This window comes from Chionomys nivalis, chromosome 9, assembly GCF_950005125.1.
Source record: "Chionomys nivalis chromosome 9, mChiNiv1.1, whole genome shotgun sequence".
Taxonomy (NCBI): Eukaryota; Metazoa; Chordata; class Mammalia; order Rodentia; family Cricetidae; genus Chionomys; species Chionomys nivalis.
Window position 1 is genome coordinate 43781772 of NC_080094.1, and position 18312 is coordinate 43800083.

The window sequence follows — 18312 nt, forward strand, 5'->3', positions numbered from 1 at the left end:
AGCCTGGGGATGAGGTGCTCTTAAGAAATGTTTCCTAGATATATGTGTGGACTGTTGTCCATAGAAGAGTTCAGACTAGAGTTTACAAACTGCTAATTCAAAAGAGTCTTAGACCTCGTGTGAGAAAAGTGGAATTTAGATTAACATTAGCTCACCTCTCAGTGGGAAAGAGTCAGAAACTAGGCTGGGTCTGAGGTACTTAAACACCTACGCCATATGGCAGTCTGTGGGCTCGATTCTGACAACTACCTGCCCTCTTTGCTATACAGGAATAAAAATTATAATTTGTCCAAACATTTTTTTTTTGGCTTTTGAGACAAGATTTCTCTGTGTAGCTCTGGCTAGCCTGGAACTCACTCTGTAGACCAGGCTGGCCTCGAACTCAGAGATCTGCCTGCCTCTGCCTCATGAGTGATGGGATTAAAGACGTGCGCCACCACTGCCTGGCTCCACCTTACTTTACTTTTTGAAAAAGTCCAGAGAAAACTTTCACTGTACCAGGAGTCCACTGATTTGATTTGGCTGCCTCCAGTGATTGACCTCAATTATTAGCTTAAAGAGATTAGAATCACCTAGAAGCACAACATCATATAAACTATTTGCAGGGGTGGAGGTGGTGGTGGGAATGGCCAAAGTCAGCACAGAGCTAAATCAGACAATGTTGGCAAGGAGAACAAGGGATACCTCAGACATAGCCGCCTCGGAACTGGTAACAACAGCTTGGGAGAAGAGTCAGGTCCCTAGACACTGCATCTTGATTCCTGAAGAGGTACTGGCCCAACCTTGCCAAGTCCATTCCAGAAAAGGACACAAAACTTAAGTTCCCTTTGTCCTTACACTTGGGAGGCAGATACAGGTGGATCTCTATGAATTTGAGGCCAGTCTAGTCTACAGAGAGAGTTCCAGGACAGTTAAGGCTACCGAGAGTAACCCTGCCTTGAAAAACAAATCAAACCAACCAACCAAACAAACAACAACAACAAAAAAAAAAACACACTGTCACTGAGCCAGGGATGGTGATCAACACTCCGTGCTCAGGAGGCTCTGTGGGAGTCGGAGACCATCCTTACCGAATGAGCACTAGGTCAGTCAGAGCCGTACAATGAGGCCCTGTCAAAGACAAAACAAAACTGTTTTTGAGTCACCGAGGAAGCAGTTTCTGGAATCCACAAAGGAGCACATGAAGGCTCTCCCCATTGCCTCCTAGATCTATGCCCTGCCTCAGCCAGGCCACTCCAGACAGAACTTGTCAGCAGCACAGTGACGGCTGTTCCCAGGTGCCCCACAAGCTGGGATTCCAGACTGCCCAGAGCCCAGCAAGATGACAGGGGTGACTGGCATCCCAGGAGTTTAAACACTTCATCTCTTATCTGATGGCTTCTCTTTAAGAAGAAGCTTTCCTGGGGAGGGGAAGGTAAGCACCTCTGCCCCTACCTCAGTTCTCCAAGGAAGGGTGTATCCTGAGGTAAGGGAGAAGCCAAGAGGACCATGATTGTTTAGGACACCATCTTCCTTGGGATGGATGAGAAGACTCTTGGGCAGGAGGACATCTATCTCAGGTCTTTATCAGTGTCTTCTACCTCCCCCACTACCTCTCAGCTCTTGGACAAAATGAGCTGAATATCCCCTGCTGGAGGCTGAGAAGACAGCATGTCTAAAGGTGTCTGACATACTAAGTGTCCCATGATTGCAGTTGTGACTATGGCTTAAATGGGGACCCATATGACCAGGGTGTTGGGTAACCATTTCCTCTGAGATCAAAACATTCTGTCCTATAGGGAAACTCCTTAAGCAGGAAGGTAAGCGAGTCAAAATAGCTTCAGGAACTCCCTGAAACTGAGCAGATTCACTAGGGCCCCTCTCTGCCAGAGTTAAAAAAAAATAAAAGCTGAGAGTCCCTCACAGAGGAAGTGATGCAGAATTAAAAAATATTCTGAGGGGGTTAAAGCTGCAAAGAATACTCTCGGGCTGGTCGGGCGGTGGTGGTGCACGCCTTTAATCCCAGCACTTGGGAGGCAGAGGCAGGCGGATCTCTGGGAGTTCGAGACCAGCCTGGTCTACAAGAGCTAGTTCCAGGACAGGCTCCAAAACCACAGAGAAACCAAAAAAAAAAAAAAAAAAAAAAAAAAGAATACTCTCAGGCAAGAAGAGCTGCCTGGAAAAGATTTAGAGCAGCAGAGGAAACTGGAAGGCCACTCTCCAATCCGATGAACTGCATTCAGGCTGTACAGTGTGCTCCGGGTTCTCTAGCTTTGTGAACTGTCACCCATGCTCAAATGGGCCTTGGCGATTTGTCTTTGAGTCCTTTCTGCTCCTATAAGTAACCCCTATAGAACTCATTCTTGTCATTCTTGTTGACAGAGGTTTCTGTCCCACCAGATCCCACAGCTGTTCAGTCCCAAAGAAACACACATAGGTCTATGTTAATCATAAACTGGTTGGTCTAGTAGCTAAGGCTTCTTATTAATGAATTCTTACATCTTACATTAACCCATTATTCTTGTCTGTTAGCCACATGACTTAGTGCCTTTGTCAGAGAGGGATTCTCATCTTGCTTCCTCTGCGACTGGCTAATAACTGCAAACTGACTCCTTCCTCTTCCCAGAATTCTCCTGTTCTCGTAGCCCCACCTCTACTTCCTGCCTGGCTATTAGCCAATGAGTGTTTTATTAAAATACATTTGACACGGTACAGACCATTGTCCCACAGCACATTCTTTCACCAAGTTGGACTTTGGTGGTGTATATATGTTTGCTTGTCATGGGTTTTCTATCTGGGGTAAATAGATGAGTGTCTTGGCTAATTTTATGCCAACTCAACACAAGCCAGAAAGGAGGGAGCCTCAATTGAGAAAATGTCTCCCTAAAATCAAGCTGTCAAGCATTTTCTTAATTAATGACTGATGGGGGAGGGCCCAGTTCATTGTGGGTGGTGCTGTCCCTGGGCCGGTGGCCCTGGGTTCTGAAAGAAAGCAGGCTGAGTAAGCCAAGAGTAATCCAGTAAGCAGCACCCCTCCATGGGTTCTACGTCAGCTCTTGCCTCCAAATTCCTGCTCTGGTTTGAGTCCTGACTTCCTTTGATGTGGAAATGTAAACCAAATAAACCCTTTCCTCTACAAGTTGCTTTGGTCATTGTGTTTCAGTGCAGCCATAGAAACCCTAAATAGGAGAATAAGTGTGTTTAATCTCCCCAGGAAAAGTCTTGTCACACAACACAGGGACATCACCAGGTTCCCTCCTGTCCAGGGACAATACAGACAGATGTCAGCAGAAGTAAGGCAGTCCTGGCCCTAGCTCTGACTTCTCTCAGATCAAGGTGACGGTGAATGATGTGTCTTGGGTAGGATGGAAAAATCTCTGCTTTTGTCTGCTCTGACCCTAGGGCAAGTGAATGCCTTTTCTGAGCATCCAGTTGTTTTGGTGTGGCACCAGACCACCTGGGCTCAGAGTGGGCAAGAGCTTCCTGTCCCTTGCGTACTTTCCTGTAGGTTTACAGTTCTGTGCCTTCTTCAGAATTTGTTTTCCTTACCCAGATAGATTCTTGTCTTGATAGCAGTTGTCTGTTTAGTGGGGACTCTTTTTTTTTTTTTTTTAAATATTTATTTATTTATTATGTATACAATATTCTGTCTGTGTGTATGCCTGAAGGCCAGAAGAGGGCGCCAGACCTCTTTACAGATGGTTGTGAGCCACCATGTGGTTGCTGGGAATTGAACTCAGGACCCTTGGAAGAGCAGGCAATGCTCTTAACCACTGAGCCATCTCTCCAGCCCTAGTGGGGACTCTTACATGACCCTTTCTCCACCCACAAAGACCAGGGCCTACACTATCAAAGTCACAACTCAGCATAGCCCAGGGCACTCTGGACCAAGGGTAATTGCAAAGTGGAAAAGATAATCATTGCTCTACCTACTTCACAACAAACCCCATGGAAAATGAGACCCGTACCTGACATGTGTGCACTCTGAATTACTCCCTCCTACTTTTCCCCAGAGTACTGGGAACCAACCCCAATCCCCAAGTATATCAAGCAATGCTCTACCAATGAGTCATGCCTGTGGGCACACTCTCAATCAAAAGAGCCTGCAATCACATAGGTCCTTTATGGATCATCTGCACTGGCATTCAAAAAAATTTCTAGTGCAGGGCAGGCTAGCAAACACCTTTAATTCCAGCACTCAGGAGGCAGAGGCAGGCAGATCTCTGAGTTTGAGGCCAGCTTGGTCTATATTATACTCTTCAGGCTAGCCAGGACTACATAATGAGAGCCTGTTTCATTTTTTTTTTCCTCGAGAGACGTGATTCATCTAGATTGTTTTCTGCTCTTCTGAGGGGACAAAGCTGGAAGACATAAATCCTAAGTCCTATGGCAGGAATCCTTGCAGTTTAGCCTGAGGACAATTCTTGGAGGTGTGATGGGGTTACTCTTACTTCTTACTGCAGGCCTGAAGAAGGGCAAGTTCAGGAGAGCATGGGTAGTCAAGTGAGAGATGGGTCCAAAGCCCTAGCAGGACTGGTAGCATGACTCACAGCTAGGAGTGATGGTGCAAGCCCCAAGCCCTAAGGAGGTTGAGAAAGGGCAGCCATATATTTGATGTCTGAACTACATAGTAAGAGGACCCCTGTCCTCCATTTCAAAAGCAGGAGAAACTTCAGAGGAGAACATGAGGTGTAATCCCTTCTCCAGAAAGCTTCCCCGCCTCTGCTGTCTGTCCTTACCCTGGGTCGGGTCTGCTACGATCTTGTCAGAGGCTCCACATAACAAACAGATTATTCAATTTGCTCAGTGCTTTATTGAACCAAGGCCCTAACAGAGGACTCCCAAGGGCCTTCCAGCATGACTTTCCCATATGCAGACTCTGAACCCAGTGGTTGCTTCGTTTTTTATTTAGCTGCTTCCACAACAGTGTTCCTTTAATATTTCCAAATGCTAAGTGTAAAGACTTTGAACACACGCACACACACGCCTTCCACCCAGTCCGTATGTAAACATGTGTGCAAGGCACTGTGCATCCATGACCGCCTGGCCTCCTGTCCATCTGTAACAGGCCTAGGCTCGGTCACTAGAACAGCAACACAGAAAACAACAACAACAAACTGACATGCATACTCAAGAGGTCTTCTGGACCAGATGTGGGAAGGAGAAGACAATGAACAAAAGGTAATGCTTAGAGACTGGTCCACTGCCCAGCAGCTTTGACCAGTGAGGCTCTGGGGTTCACTCTGGGGATGAGGCTTCCAGAGGATCCTCAGTCAGACCTTTGCCCTTGCCTTGGGGACATTAAAGGAGAAGATTCCTTTCTGAGTAAGTGATATTTGAATCTCTAACCCCCAGATGTATGATGAGGGAGCCTACTCAGCTGTCAGTGTGTCCCCAAACAGGCTAAGTCAGACAAACAAAAATAAAAGCTACAGGTAAGACAACAGGAAAAAGCCAGCGCTTATGTTTCCAATGAAGGTGCCCCTGTAAAGGCCAGGAGAGGAGAGCAGACCCAGCCCTGTGCAGAAGCAGGGGTAGCAGGCTGCTTCCAGACCACCCAAGGAGCTACTGTGCTCGTCCTACAGGGCTGAGGCTCTCCCCACCAAAGGGGGCTTTCTGAACATAGGAAGACAAAGAGTTAACACACACACACGAGGAAAAGGACTATAAAAGACTCCCATGAGCACAAAGCACTTTCTTCTAGCTGGTACCCACCCATCAGGCTGGGCTCTTCAAAATGGAACTGGCACCAGGATTTGGAAAATTAGTGGAGTGAGACAGGAGAATCAAGGACAGGGACAGAGAAGATGTGACACCACAGCATTCTCCCAACCCCCAATAGCACCTGAGGCCTCTAGCAGGTAGATGACCTCATAGGCCCATGGGACCTGCTGACTTCCAGGCCCCATGAGGTAAGGATGGCGGCAGGACTCATGCTGGCCCATCACTGGTCTTGCAGCCTGCTACAGAGCTCCCTCCGGCTCCGCTCCCCAGCCCAGCTGCGTGTCTTGAGGCGGAAGGTCCTCAGCTCATCCCTGAAGGCCTCGTGGTTCATGGGCCGGTAGTTCTGGGGCTCACAAAAGTTCTAGGGGAGGATGAGAAGACGTAATGAGTCCATTAGCATGGGAGAGAGGGTAAGTTGTGGAGGCGGGGCAAGCCGTTTCTCTCTGGCCTACAGCCTGGCTGGCCCCCTTCCCTACAGTCCTCATCAGGACAGCTGTGGCCATCCCACCCATGGTACCGGATGCTGTGGGAAGAATTCCTTGTAGCCGCCTTTGAGGATATACATCTCAGGGTAGTACAGGCTGGGGTAGTTGTTAGCTGCACGGTCCCGTTCCCTGACAAACCGGCACCTAGAGCAGGATGGGAGGGGTTCAGGGCAGGACACACATGTCAGAAAGAGACCCACGCCCATACATGCTGCTTTGAGGGTCTCCAAGGGTACAGGCTCAGAGCACAGGAATGCCATCTACTAGGTAAGAGACACTGGGGTGAAGACAGGTAAATCAGGAGTGGCCACTGTTTCTGAAAGGCAGGTACATCACCTTGGTTGGAGCACTCTATGGCATGTACCAGGAAAGAGGAAGCAAGAAAGGGGACCAGTGAACACAATACAAGATCCACTCAGAGCCTAGCCTGGTGGCACAAGCCTATAGTCTTAGCTACATAGGATTCCGAAGCAGAGGGATTGCAGGTTCAAAACCTGCCTGAGCCACAAAAAGAGCTTAAGGCCAGCCTGGACAATTTAGGAAGGAAAACCCTGTCTCAAAAAAAAAAAAAAAAAGTGGGATGTGTAACGCCCTCCTCGGCCTTCTGCACACATGTGCTTATATGCAAACATGTATATCCCACATATATGTATACCACACAAAGGCATTCACACACCAAATTACACACACACACATATATATTTTGAATTGAAAAACCAAAAAAATAAAAAAAATTTAAAGCTAAAAATACCGTTTTTTAAAATTTATTATTATTATAATTATTATTTTTTTTAATTTTCGAGACAGGGTTTCTCCGTAGCTTTTTTTGGTTCCTGTCCTTATAGACCAGGCTGGCCTCAAACTCAGAGATCCACCTGCCTCTGCCTCCGAGTGCTGGGATTAAAGGCGTGCGCCACCACCGCCCGGCAATTATTTTGTTTTTTTGAGATAGGGTTTCTCTGTAGTTTTGGAGCTTGTCCTGGAACTCACTCTGTAGAGCAAGATGGCCTTGAACTCACAGAGATCCTCCTGCCTCTGCTTCCCAAGTGCTGGGATTAAAGGCGTGCTCCACCACCGCACAGACTAAACATAAACTTTGTTTTGTTGTTTTGAGACAAGGTTTCTCTGTAGCTTTGAAGCCTGTCCTGGAACTCGCTCTTGTAGACCAGGCTGGCCTCAAACTCTCAAAGATCCGCCTGCCTCTGCCTCCCTCCCGAGTGCTGGGATTAAAGGCGTGCGCCACCATGGCTGGCGAAAAATAAACTTTTTTAAAAGGGGGTGGTGAGATGGTTCACTGGGAAACCTGGGATCAAAGTCTGAAACTCATGTAAGCATGGAAGGCGAGAACCGATTCCATAAAGTCATGCTCTGTCCTTTCCATGTTCACCATGTACACATGTACATATGCCTTCATACAACATACATATGTTCATACAACATACATATGCCTTCATACAGCATATATATGCATGATCATTTAAAAAAGAATAAAAACTAAAGAGAGGGCTGGGGGTAACCCTCCCTGGTAGAGTGCTTCCCTAGTGTATGAATGGCCTGGCTCAGTCATCACAGCAACAAAACAGAATCTCCTGGACCAGATGCAATAAGGACTCAAGGGAAGAAGGGGAAGCAGGGACAGAGGATCAAAGAGCGAAGCTCCGTGACTGGTCAGCTGCCTAGCAGGGGCCATGTGCAGGAACCCCAGAGGCAAGCAGAGTAGGGCAGGAATGAGGCCCCTGCAGAGACTGGAAAACACCGACTCTAGCCTGCTAAGAAGCTACCAGCTGCCAGATGGAACTGGTGGCCACCCTGGACCAGGTGGCAGGGGAATAACCAGATAAGATCACAAATGGAGGGAGAGAGGCGAGATAGCGGGTGAAGGAAGGCCGAGGGCCCCAATGGTAGCGGGTGAAGGAAGGCCGAGGGCCCCAATGGTAGCGGGTGAAGGAAGGCCGAGGGCCCCAATGGTAGCGGGTGAAGGAAGGCCGAGGGCCCCAGTGGTAACCAGCATGGGAACAGGATGCCAAAGGCCTGAGTGTCACTGAAAATGTGGCTTAGAACGGGTCCTCAGATTTTAAGGGCACTGCTAGACTTGGCATCAATTTTTGTGTGGGTTCAACAGTGGATGAAGGATGGTCTGATGAGGTGGATGGAAAGAAGGCAACAGGAAGACGTGCTGCTGTCTGTAGCAGGAGAGTGAGGTCAGTTCTAAACTATCAGATGCAGGAAGAGGCTGTAGCACTTGGCTCTGGGCAAAGAAGGCCAAAGGTGGGCAGAGGCAGGACTCACATGCGGGGCCCACGCTCAGACGAGAATTCACAGTGGAAAATGAGGATGATTCTCTTGTCCAGGCTACAAGGCACGATGGGGCGCTGCAGCAGGAAGGTCTCGACATCCCGTTCCAGAGGCAAGTTCACAGCATTCTGTCAGAGTAGCCGGGGGTCAAGCTGCAGCCTGCACTGGCCCCTTCTCTTTTAGTTCCCAGGTTAGTAGCCCCACCCCTTGCTGGGAGGAGCCCTCCCCGTGAGAAATACTCCACAGAAGGCTATTCATCCTCTTGGCAAGGAATCTGAATGGAGGGTTTGGCCTTACCAGCTGCTGTCTCACCTTGATATGTCCGCCTTCATACTCATAGGGGTATCTGCAGTCCACAATTACAAATTTCTCCACGATGTTGCTGAACTTGCCTGTCAACAGGGCCACCATCTGCAGGAGGCCAGCAGGGTTGGTGCCAGCAGGTGAGGTGGGCAGCCCAGTTTTGCCCTCACTCTTGTGTTGGTCTGTGCATGAAGTCTATCCCCAGGGGAGGACAAGAGCCAGAAATGGTGGTCCCCAGTGCACCTTACCACCTCTGCTCAACCCTGCTTACAGTTTCTGGGGAGATGTATTTGAGGTCTTGGTGTTTGCCGTCCACAGTCTGCAGGAGGAAGGCCTGAAGGGAAGGACGAGTCAGTCAGGGGAAGGCAAGGCAGCAAGACCAGGAGTCTACAGAGCGCAGAGGCCTTCAGATTCAGCTCAGAGTGCAACCTCTGGGGGCCTACATCCAGGGAACAGTCTTCAGAGGTAAACACAGAAAGGAGAAGCCCTGGACCTTCCTGCTTTTGGGTTTGAAAGCAGAGGGATGGGCCAGGAGACTGCATACCAGACACTATTTGGAAATGTTTTTCAAGGCTGAGATATATCAGATGCCCGGACAGATTTGAAGTGGCGTCAGGAGAAGGGGAGCCAGAGGGAAGAGTCTGTATGAGAACAAGAATGAAAAAGATACAAGAGAGCCGGGTGGTGGTGGCTCACGCCTTTAATCCCAGCACTCTGTGAGTTCAAGGCTAGCCTGGTCTATAAGAGCTAGTTCCAGGACAGGCTCCAAAGCTACAGAGAGACCCTGTCTCGAAAAAGCAAAAATAAAAAGAAAGGCCGGGCGGTGGTGGCGCACGCCTTTAATCCCAGCACTCGGGAGGCAGAGGCAGGCGGATCTCTGTGAGTTCGAGACCAGCCTGGTCTACAAGAGCTAGTTCCAGGACAGGCTCCAAAATCACAGAGAAACCCTGTCTCGAAAAAACAAAAAAAAAACAAAAAAAAAATAAATAAATAAATAAAAAGAAAGACAGAAAGACAGACAGAAAGACAGACAGAAAGACAGACAGACAGAAAGAAAGAAAGAAAGAAAGAAAGAAAGAAAGAAGTACAAGAGAGTAAAGGGGGCCTCTGGGGACAGAGAGCTCCTGCACTAGGGGTCCAGAGCAGATCAGAGAAGAAGCCTCCTGAGGTCCTGTAATGCTACCTTAGAGTAATCTCCGATCAATTCACGGTGGTCACTGTCCAGGATGCTTTCAATGTCATGACACAGGGACTTTGAGCGGAAGACACGGGCCTTCTGGAAGGCAGGGCAGATGGAGGCCAGGTCAGGGGTGAGACTGCCTCTCAGTGGCATTTGTCTGACACCCCCTTTCCCTGTCACGTGAACACTACCTGTACACCAACTACATCTTGCTACACATTTGGCCAAGAGAGTACACCCCAGGCCCATCTTCAGCCCAAACACACTCCCAGGTGAGCAGAGACAGCCCAGCCCCAGGAGGAAGAAACTCACAGGTTCTTCAGGCTGCTGCTCTTCCAGGGGTGTCATGCTCTTCCTGCGCTTGCTCCGGACAGGCGTGTCCTTGTCCTGGGGTCGCTCTAGCCTCTTGAGGATGGGCCGGATCACGCTGCTCGGCAGGGATGGAGAGCGGAAGAGCCGCTGGCACTTGCTGAACATGATGAGATCCTGGCAAGGGCAGGGTAGCAGTCAGGATGCATAGTCCCTCAACTCCACGTCCCTAAGCTCCGAGGGGCACTCCCGAAGCTCACCTGTTCCTCTTCCTTATCCAGCTTTTTGACGAGTGGGGCACTAATGAGGTTCTCCATGCCTGGGGGGACTATGTCATCACCCTGAGGTCAAATCAGCAAGGACACAGTCACAAAACACTAGCACGGACTAAGCCTCACAATCTTCCCTGTCCACTCTCTCAGAAATGCTAGGCTGTCTCCAGCCCTGCTGACTCCTCCCATCTATGGCAGCCCCCGCCCCCCCCCCCCCCCCCCCCCCCGTGCCCAGACATAAAGAGCTGTGGGGATCCACCTGCTGCTGGGGCATGCCCTGAGCCAGGAGAAGTACCTTCATCATGCCCAGCCTCCATTCCTCCGCAGCACCAGCCTACCTGGTCTTCTCTGGTTGACCCACTATCTCAGGCTCTTACTTAGTTCCCTCAAATTCTTCTGGCATTGGGGTGAGGTCATAGTCTTGCTGAAGCCAGAGCTGTCCTTTTCTGGACTAGCTGAATGGGGAGCAAGTAGGGGGCCTTGTGGACCAAGGCTGTTTACCTTTAAATCATTCTCCAGGATGTCCACAAATCCATCGTCTTCTTCAGAAGCCCTTTCAACAGGAGTCAAGAAAGAAGAAGGCTGGGCCACAGGACTCAGCTCCTCTACTTCCATCTTCCGTTCAGGGGTCAGACACTGTCCAAATGACAACAAGCACAGAATATTCAGAGGTGGGGGCTCTGCCATCCCTTCTGAGAAGCCTCTAGTACCTATGGGTAGGGGTAGAGAAGCTGGACCACTCTTTCCTTCTCTCACCGTCTCTTTAAAAAAAATCCTTTTAGCTTTTATTTGTTTTTGTTTTGTAACCTTTATTTTATAGATATGGGTGTTTTGCCTGTACATATGTCTGTGAACCATGTACCAGCAGTGTCTACAGAGGCCAGAAGAGGGTATCAGGTCCTCTGGGACTGAAATTAGAGGGCTGTGAGCTGCCATGTGGGTGCTAGGAATTGAACCAGGTCCTCTGGAGGAGCAGCCACTGAGTCATCTCTCCAGCCACCTCTCTCCTGAGCTGTTTGTTTCTTGAGGGTCCTACAGGGGGTCAGTTCTCACATACCATCAAGTCAGGGGCTGAGCTTGGTCTCTGGGCAAAGGCCTCTCTGTGGCTGACCCGCTCTGCCAGAGCTTGGGCAGGGCTGGGATGATTGGGCTTCCATGGCATCCTGAAGAAATATCCATCCTGTGGGCAGGATTGGAGAGGAAGTGTCAGAATAACCCCAGTGTGCCCTGCTCTCCCGACCTCTCCTGTCCTCGGCTCTGGAAGCACACATTCTCTTTGTCCTCCCCGGGGCTGTCGGCAGATCTGCAGCCTGCCTCGTTTTTCTTCCGGCTGTCCAGTGCTTTGGAGTTGGTGATGTTCTGTAGCACAGGGCTGTGGTTCAGCAGCCTCACCTAGGGAATCAGACAGGGCAGTAAGAACTGAAGGCTGGACTCCTGTGATCACCCAGGCTATCCCTACCTTCTGCTACCCTGCTCCAGTCCCTAGGCCACTCAGCCACCAGGGGAAACCCCAGCTTCCCCAAGCAATCCAGGGATGCCTGGCTGCTTTGAGCACACTCTCTGAGAGGTGTCCCCAGGATGTCCATGCCAGCCGGGATGCCTAAGAGGATACTCACAGGCAAGGACCGGAAGCGTTTTATGGTAAACTGCTCACTGAAAAAGAAAGAAGGACAGTTTAGAGCTGGCAAAATGGGGGGCAGTGACTTCAAGCAGGCAGGATCTCCTTGCACTCAGACCATACACTGCAGTACACAGCAGGAGGTGGAGAAGGGTAGATAGCACTCACTTTTGAATTACCCGACTGGATGCCTGAATGGTTTGCTCGAACCTAGGAGAGAGAAGTGATCCATTTTCTCTGTAGTCCAGCATCTACCTCAAGCACCAGGCCCCAACCAGGCCCATCCTCAAAGGGCCAGCCAAGAGAGCAAGGACAAGGGCCTGTGGCCAGGCTGGGGGAAGAGGAGAGTAGAAAAAAAAAAAACCCACCATTGGCGGACCCAGGTACCAAGGATGAAGGATTTGAGGCCGCCTGGGATTTTAAAGGCTGCCTTGAATAGAAGCAGACCTAGAGAAAGGCAGTGATGGAGACAGCTGGGGCAGGTCACAGGGTCATTAAGACATCACCAAGGCAACAGTCTCGCCAGCCTGCACCAGCTAGCACAGGCCTTCCACCTGTATGCAAATTACATTAGTGGGGCCATATGGCCACCATGAAAGGCATTGATCCATCCAATGACAATAGGCCGAAGGCACCCTGTAATATGCTGGGTGGGTGCCAGCAACGCTGGTTTGCTGGGTTTTCCTTTACACCAGGAAACTGGTCTGACTTTCTCTGGGACAGCTCCTCCCACCCCCTTTAGTGTTTTTCTGGATCAGCCCAGCAGAAACTCTTAGTGACAAGTATAAGGGTTACATCCTCTCCTCCCTCCTATGGAATTTCTAAGACTAAACCTCTGTTCCACCCCCTCCTTCTGTCTTATAAAAGGCCAGCCAGCAAGGAATTCCAACAGATGTTCCTTTTGAGGCTGAGGCTTAGGTTTCTGCATATAGCCCTGCCTTAAAGCCACGTTGCTGGAGACCACCTGTCCATGTGTGCTTGCACACACACACACACACCAGCTTTTTTTCTGAGAAACTAAATAGTCAAAAAGCAAGTGGAGGCCCCTAAGAGGGGCCTGTGTGCAATCAGCCTGGTATCATTTGTTACTGGGTCTCCCAGGTGAGGGATCTGTGTTGTCACTAAAACCAAACTCCACTCCTCCCATCCCCACCCAATTCTTGTTTCCTGTTTGTGAATAAACCCTGAGCAAGGCACAGTCTGATCAAAGGCATCAGGAGGAAATAGTAACCGCCGCCCTAAACCAAAAGCTCTGACTGGCAGTGCCCAGCTGTCCCTCCTAATGCCTGACAGCTACTGCAGCAGCTGGATGGGAACAGGTGTTCTCTAGAAGGCATAATTTGTGCCCATAGACAAGGGAGAAGTGTCTGCCCAAGAGCAAAGATCAGCTTTCTCTCTCCACTCCCTAATGCAAAGGACCTGGTCAAGGGTTGGCCAGGAGAGTCAAGTGTCAAAGCCAGGGGCTGCTGCTGAGCCAAGCCAGTCAAGCCAGTCTGCAGACACTGTTTTCGTTTGGTCTAGGTTTTAAGATTGGTTTTACTATCTAGCCGGGCACTGGTGGCGCACACCTTTAATCCCAGCACTTGGGAGGCAGAGGCAGGTGGATCTCTGGGAATTCGAGACCAGCCTGGTCTACAAGAGCTAGTTCCAGGACAGGCTCCAAAACCACAGAGAAACCCTGTTTCGAAAAACCAAAAATAAAATAAAATAAAACCCACAAAATACTATCTTGCCCAAACTGGCCTTGAACTCTCTATCTTCCTGCCTTAGCATCCTGGGTGTTGGGATTATAGATCTGGGCCACCATTCCCAGCAGGACCATGCTGGAAAAACATTTCACATGTACAGAAAAATGGGACATTAGGTTTGTTTTTCTAAATTACAGTGCTAGCCGGAGCCAAGTATCAGCGTATACTTTCCCAGAGGCCAGTGTCCCCATGACTTTCGGTTTGAACCTACCCTCACCTGGTTTCTATGACAGCAGGCCCCCAGTTCTCAAGGCTTGGATATCCAGCCCTGAGTGTCTACTTTTTGATCCCCCTGTGGGAATGCAGGATTCTGGGAGCTGGAGAGATGGCTCAATGACTAAGAACACTTGTCACTTTTTTTTTTTTTTTTTTTTTTTGAGACAGGGTTTCTCTGTGTAACAGTCCTGACTGTCCTGGATCTTGCTTTGTAGATCAGGCTGGCCTCAAGCTCACTAAGATCCACCTGCCTCTCTTGGGAGGCAGAGCAGGCGGATCTCTGTGAGTTCGAGACCAGCCTGGTCTACAAGAGCTAGTTCCAGGACAGGCTCCAAAACCACAGAGAAACCCTGTCTCGAAAAACCAAAAAAAAAAAAAAAAAAAAAAAGATCCACCTGCCTCTGCCTCCCAAGTGCTGGGATTAAAGGTGTGCGCCACCACCACCCAGCCCACTTGTCACTTTGGCAGAGGACCTGAGTTCAGTACCTAGCACCCACGTAGGGCAACTCACAACAACCTGGAACCCTAGCTCCAAGGGATGCAAATCCCTCCTCTTGCCTCTACAGGCCCAAATACTCACATGCACATAACACCATGCAGAGAAACACACAACAAACACATACATTTTAAAAAAAGAAAGAAAAATTGATTCCCAAGGGCAGGTAGGTGCCAGCTCCTCCATGGGAACCCTCCCTTCACTACTCACGCATGCTCTGCCTTCTGTGGGTCCATAGGGCTGGGGGAGTCCATGCAGAGACCTGGTGGGACAGAGCACTTGGCTTGCAGGCAGCCTTTCCTGCTAACCTTTTCCCAAGAAAGGAAAGAGACCTATATTCGAGATCAAGACAGACTTTAACAACTGAAACAAAACCTACTTACGGACCCTGAGCATGAGACATTATCCCCAAAGGAGTCAGGACTACATATCTATTTACTATGGAACTGGCTCTACCCAGGTGTTTGTTTTGTTTTGCTTTGCTTTTTGTTTGTTGTTTTGTTTTTTGAGACAGGGTTTCTCTGTGTAACTGTCCTGGTTATCCTGAAATTTACTTTGTAGACCAGGCTGACCTTGAACTCACAGAACTCTACCTCCCTGGGATTAAAGGCAAGTGCCACCACTGCCCAGCCTCTACATAGTTTTTTTAAAAGCACAATGCTTTCTAAGCATTTTTCTTAAGCTAGTTTGAAATGACTGGAAAAGATAATGGTTTTCTAAGGAGAAAAGTGACAGACTAGGAGACTGTTTCACAAGGACCAACTTTTGGTGGTAGTGCGTGCCTTCTGGGTGGAGTGGTAGTTTAGTGGCTTCACCATTAGGTTTCAAGTAAGTAAGATACCATCTCCTACCTAGGGCTAGGCTTCCTCAGGCTCCCCAGTTAAGGCTGGGTGTGGTAAGACCCACTAGATGTGTTTTCTTTTCAGCTTTGAAGGCAGAATGGGAGACCATTGTGGGTCCACCCAGATGTGGGCAGGATGTTTATCTGACAAACTGAGAAGTTAGGAGGCCCAAAGAGTTCCCTGATCTCTTCTGACTGTAGGGGACCTCATGGGGACCCTGGGTCTTACCTGCATCAGAAGCTTCAGAGGACTCAGATGACAGGGAGGCACGCCTGGACAGAGATAGGCCCACCAGCCTGTTCTGGAATGACAGGCTTCCTACTGGAGTCTTTGGGGTCTCACTAGTAAGGGGAAATAGGCACAGGAAAGAAAAAAATAAATAAATTCTGGGTTTAGAAGTTGGTTGGTCCATGTTGCTATGTATTCCCTAGCTATGAAGGGCCCACCATTACTGAGAGATGATCACATGCTAGGACTATCCTGTAGCTCAGGTCAGCTTCCAGGCAATTCAGGGAAGAGCGAAGAGCTTAGGCAGGAGGCGGCAGGGGAAGTTGTGTAGAACCTTTCCCTCCTCACAGCCCCACCACGCATTTTCCTGGAGGCAAAGACCATGACCGGGGTCTTTATTGCGCCTGGACCAACCAGCTGGGACCCCCACAGGCTCGTTTAGGGGAGTCAGCCAGTCTTTTGTCATTTTAAGCCTTCGGGGAGTTCGGGAGGTGCAGGGTGCAAGGAGCAGAGGCACGGCCTTGTATGAGCGAGCCACTGCTATGGCAACCTCAATGATCCTCTGCCTAAGGCAGAAATTAGGGAGGTAGTATGCCACAGGCAGTGAAGGAACAGGGGGTGAATGATCCTTAGCTGGCCATATGGGGGGGGGGGTGCAAATCGCAAAACTTCTGACTCAGCACTCTCGTGCCAAGACCCTGAAGCAAGGGTAAAGGGAAAGGCGTTTGCGCTCAGCACTTCTAGGCTTCGGTGCTACTCCTACTCGGGGCTCCCCGTCCCACCACACCCAGTGCCGGTGGGGCATCCTACCTGCCGAGACCAGCGAGGTCGTGCATGGTTCTGGTAAGTGTGGTAACTGGAGAAGAGGAAACCGCGCTCTTTGGAGACCCCAGGAAGCCATCAGGCTCCGACCCGAAGCCTGAGAGGTGGTGCGGCCGCTGAACGCCACCGAGCACGCGAACCGGACTGAGAGTTGAGTCCGGCGTAGACTTCTGCGGGTGCACCTCCATCGTGGTGGGGTGGGCAAAGGCTAGCTTTAGGGCCACAACAAGCACGAGGGCGAGCAGACACCAATCCAGCTGGCTCGGCTCCGAGAGGGAGCCTGGGGTGAAGGGAAAGAGGGAGGGAAGGGAGGGAGGAAAAGCAATGGGCCTGGGAGTGAGGAGAGGGATGCGGGTAGGAAGGGAGGGGAGAACGCTGAGCTGGGCAGCTGCCACCTCCACCTCCTTATATATTCGAAAAATAACAGCGGCAGCGCCGCCGGACGTCACCAATGGGGGCGCCGGTTCCGGGAGGGCGGGACCGAGGGCGGGGCTCTTGTGGTTGGGGCTGAGGCTGGACCAGCTAACTCTGCCCGCCCGACTTCTTAGGGTGACTCAGGGAGTTGGGTTAACTCCATGCCCCCCACATACCCTCTGTTCCCTCTGACACGAAGATCCTGGTCTCCAGGATTCTGCCATTTGGGACACGGTTTGGAGGGACAGACCCCCAGAGGGAGTAGCCACCCTCTAAGGTGGTCTCGTAAGGACCCCTCGACGTTTACCACCATGCACGGTCACGGGTAAGGAACCGTGCGAAGCTCTGCCTGAGCTCCGGACGTTTGCCAGGTGTGCTGCGAGGTCTGCGTTCCCTGTCCCGTTTGCTGACCGGGACATTGAGAAGTTCTTTAACTCGTTTAAGGCCACGGGTTTGGCTGAGTGGTGGAGACAAATGCTCTCCCGCCCACCCCCACCCCAACGCCCTCCCCCTCCCTGGGCTCTTCTGATTCTGCAGCCTCCCTGGGCCGCGTAGTGTAGCTGCAGGCTTTCGCAGGCTGCGCCTTGGGTACTCGCCTCCTGGCTCGGCAGAGCGGAACTGCGAGATTCCTGGGCTCCCAGTTTCGACGTGACCCCCCCCCCCCCAACTGGGCCAAATACTCTCCCGTAATCCCCGAGAATCAACGTTTGGATTTAGGCATGGGTTTCTGCTGCAGGCAATTGTGACATGTCACCGGAGAACCCAGTTAGGGAAAAATCTCACACCCACTTACAGCTTGGCTAATTTGGTGTTAATAGCACTGTATTTAGTGTTTCTTTGAAAGTGGAAGAGGCTGAATTTGCTATTAGTTTACAATGAGCGTCTTCTAATGATCTAATCACCTTCCAGCCAGGTCTGTTTTCCTGAAATGAGCTGGGAAGGACCAAGTGGGTAGTTGGGAACCTTATCAACTTTGTTCTCCCCATGGAAGATGAGGCTTCTGGGCTGGTCGTTGGGGTACAGTGCAGGATCTAAGAGCTAAGACTAGCTTTGTACATCTGCCTTTGCCGTATTAACCAACACCCCAGGCCCAGCAGGGAGGGATGTCAAAAGGGTGACTGAGGGTAGGAATGGGATCTAAGAGGTTCAGCTGTGTATGAAGGAATAGGGCACTAAGCGCACCTGAGTGGAGTGACCGAAGTAGCAGTAATGGCCTTTCTTTCTCTCAACATTTTGCCCAGCTCCTGTGCTGTGCCAGGAACTATATACTACTAAGTAGTGAGGGTCCTATTTCCTGTTCCGGTCATAGGTCAAGCTCAAGACCTCCAGCTTCCTGCCCTGCCTTAGTGTCAGGACCAAGAGAGAAATTCGCCCCTGTGCA

At 50.3% G+C, this 18312-nt stretch overlaps 1 protein-coding gene across 4 annotated transcripts; it reads right to left on the reverse strand.

Annotated features, from left to right (window-relative positions):
- Positions 1–4786: 4786 nt before the first annotated feature.
- Cdc25b (cell division cycle 25B) lies at positions 4787–16917 on the reverse strand. 4 transcript variants are annotated; one of them, XM_057781445.1, is made up of 16 exons: positions 16506–16917; positions 15696–15808; positions 14836–14887; positions 12334–12375; positions 12164–12200; positions 11862–11939; positions 11605–11727; positions 11049–11183; positions 10536–10616; positions 10279–10452; positions 9970–10062; positions 9058–9120; positions 8796–8894; positions 8478–8611; positions 6221–6332; positions 4787–6064 (listed from the first exon to the last, which is right to left on the reverse strand). In XM_057781445.1, exons 1-16 carry the CDS (start codon positions 16703–16705, stop codon positions 5924–5926), a joined length of 1677 nt encoding a protein of 558 aa, XP_057637428.1. In that variant the 5' UTR covers positions 16706–16917; the 3' UTR covers positions 4787–5923. The 4 variants fall into 4 exon arrangements, with proteins under 4 accessions (XP_057637428.1, XP_057637427.1, XP_057637426.1 ...); XM_057781444.1 differs by having other exon boundaries at positions 9970–10059; positions 11817–11939; XM_057781443.1 differs by having other exon boundaries at positions 11817–11939.
- Positions 16918–18312: the final 1395 nt, after the last annotated feature.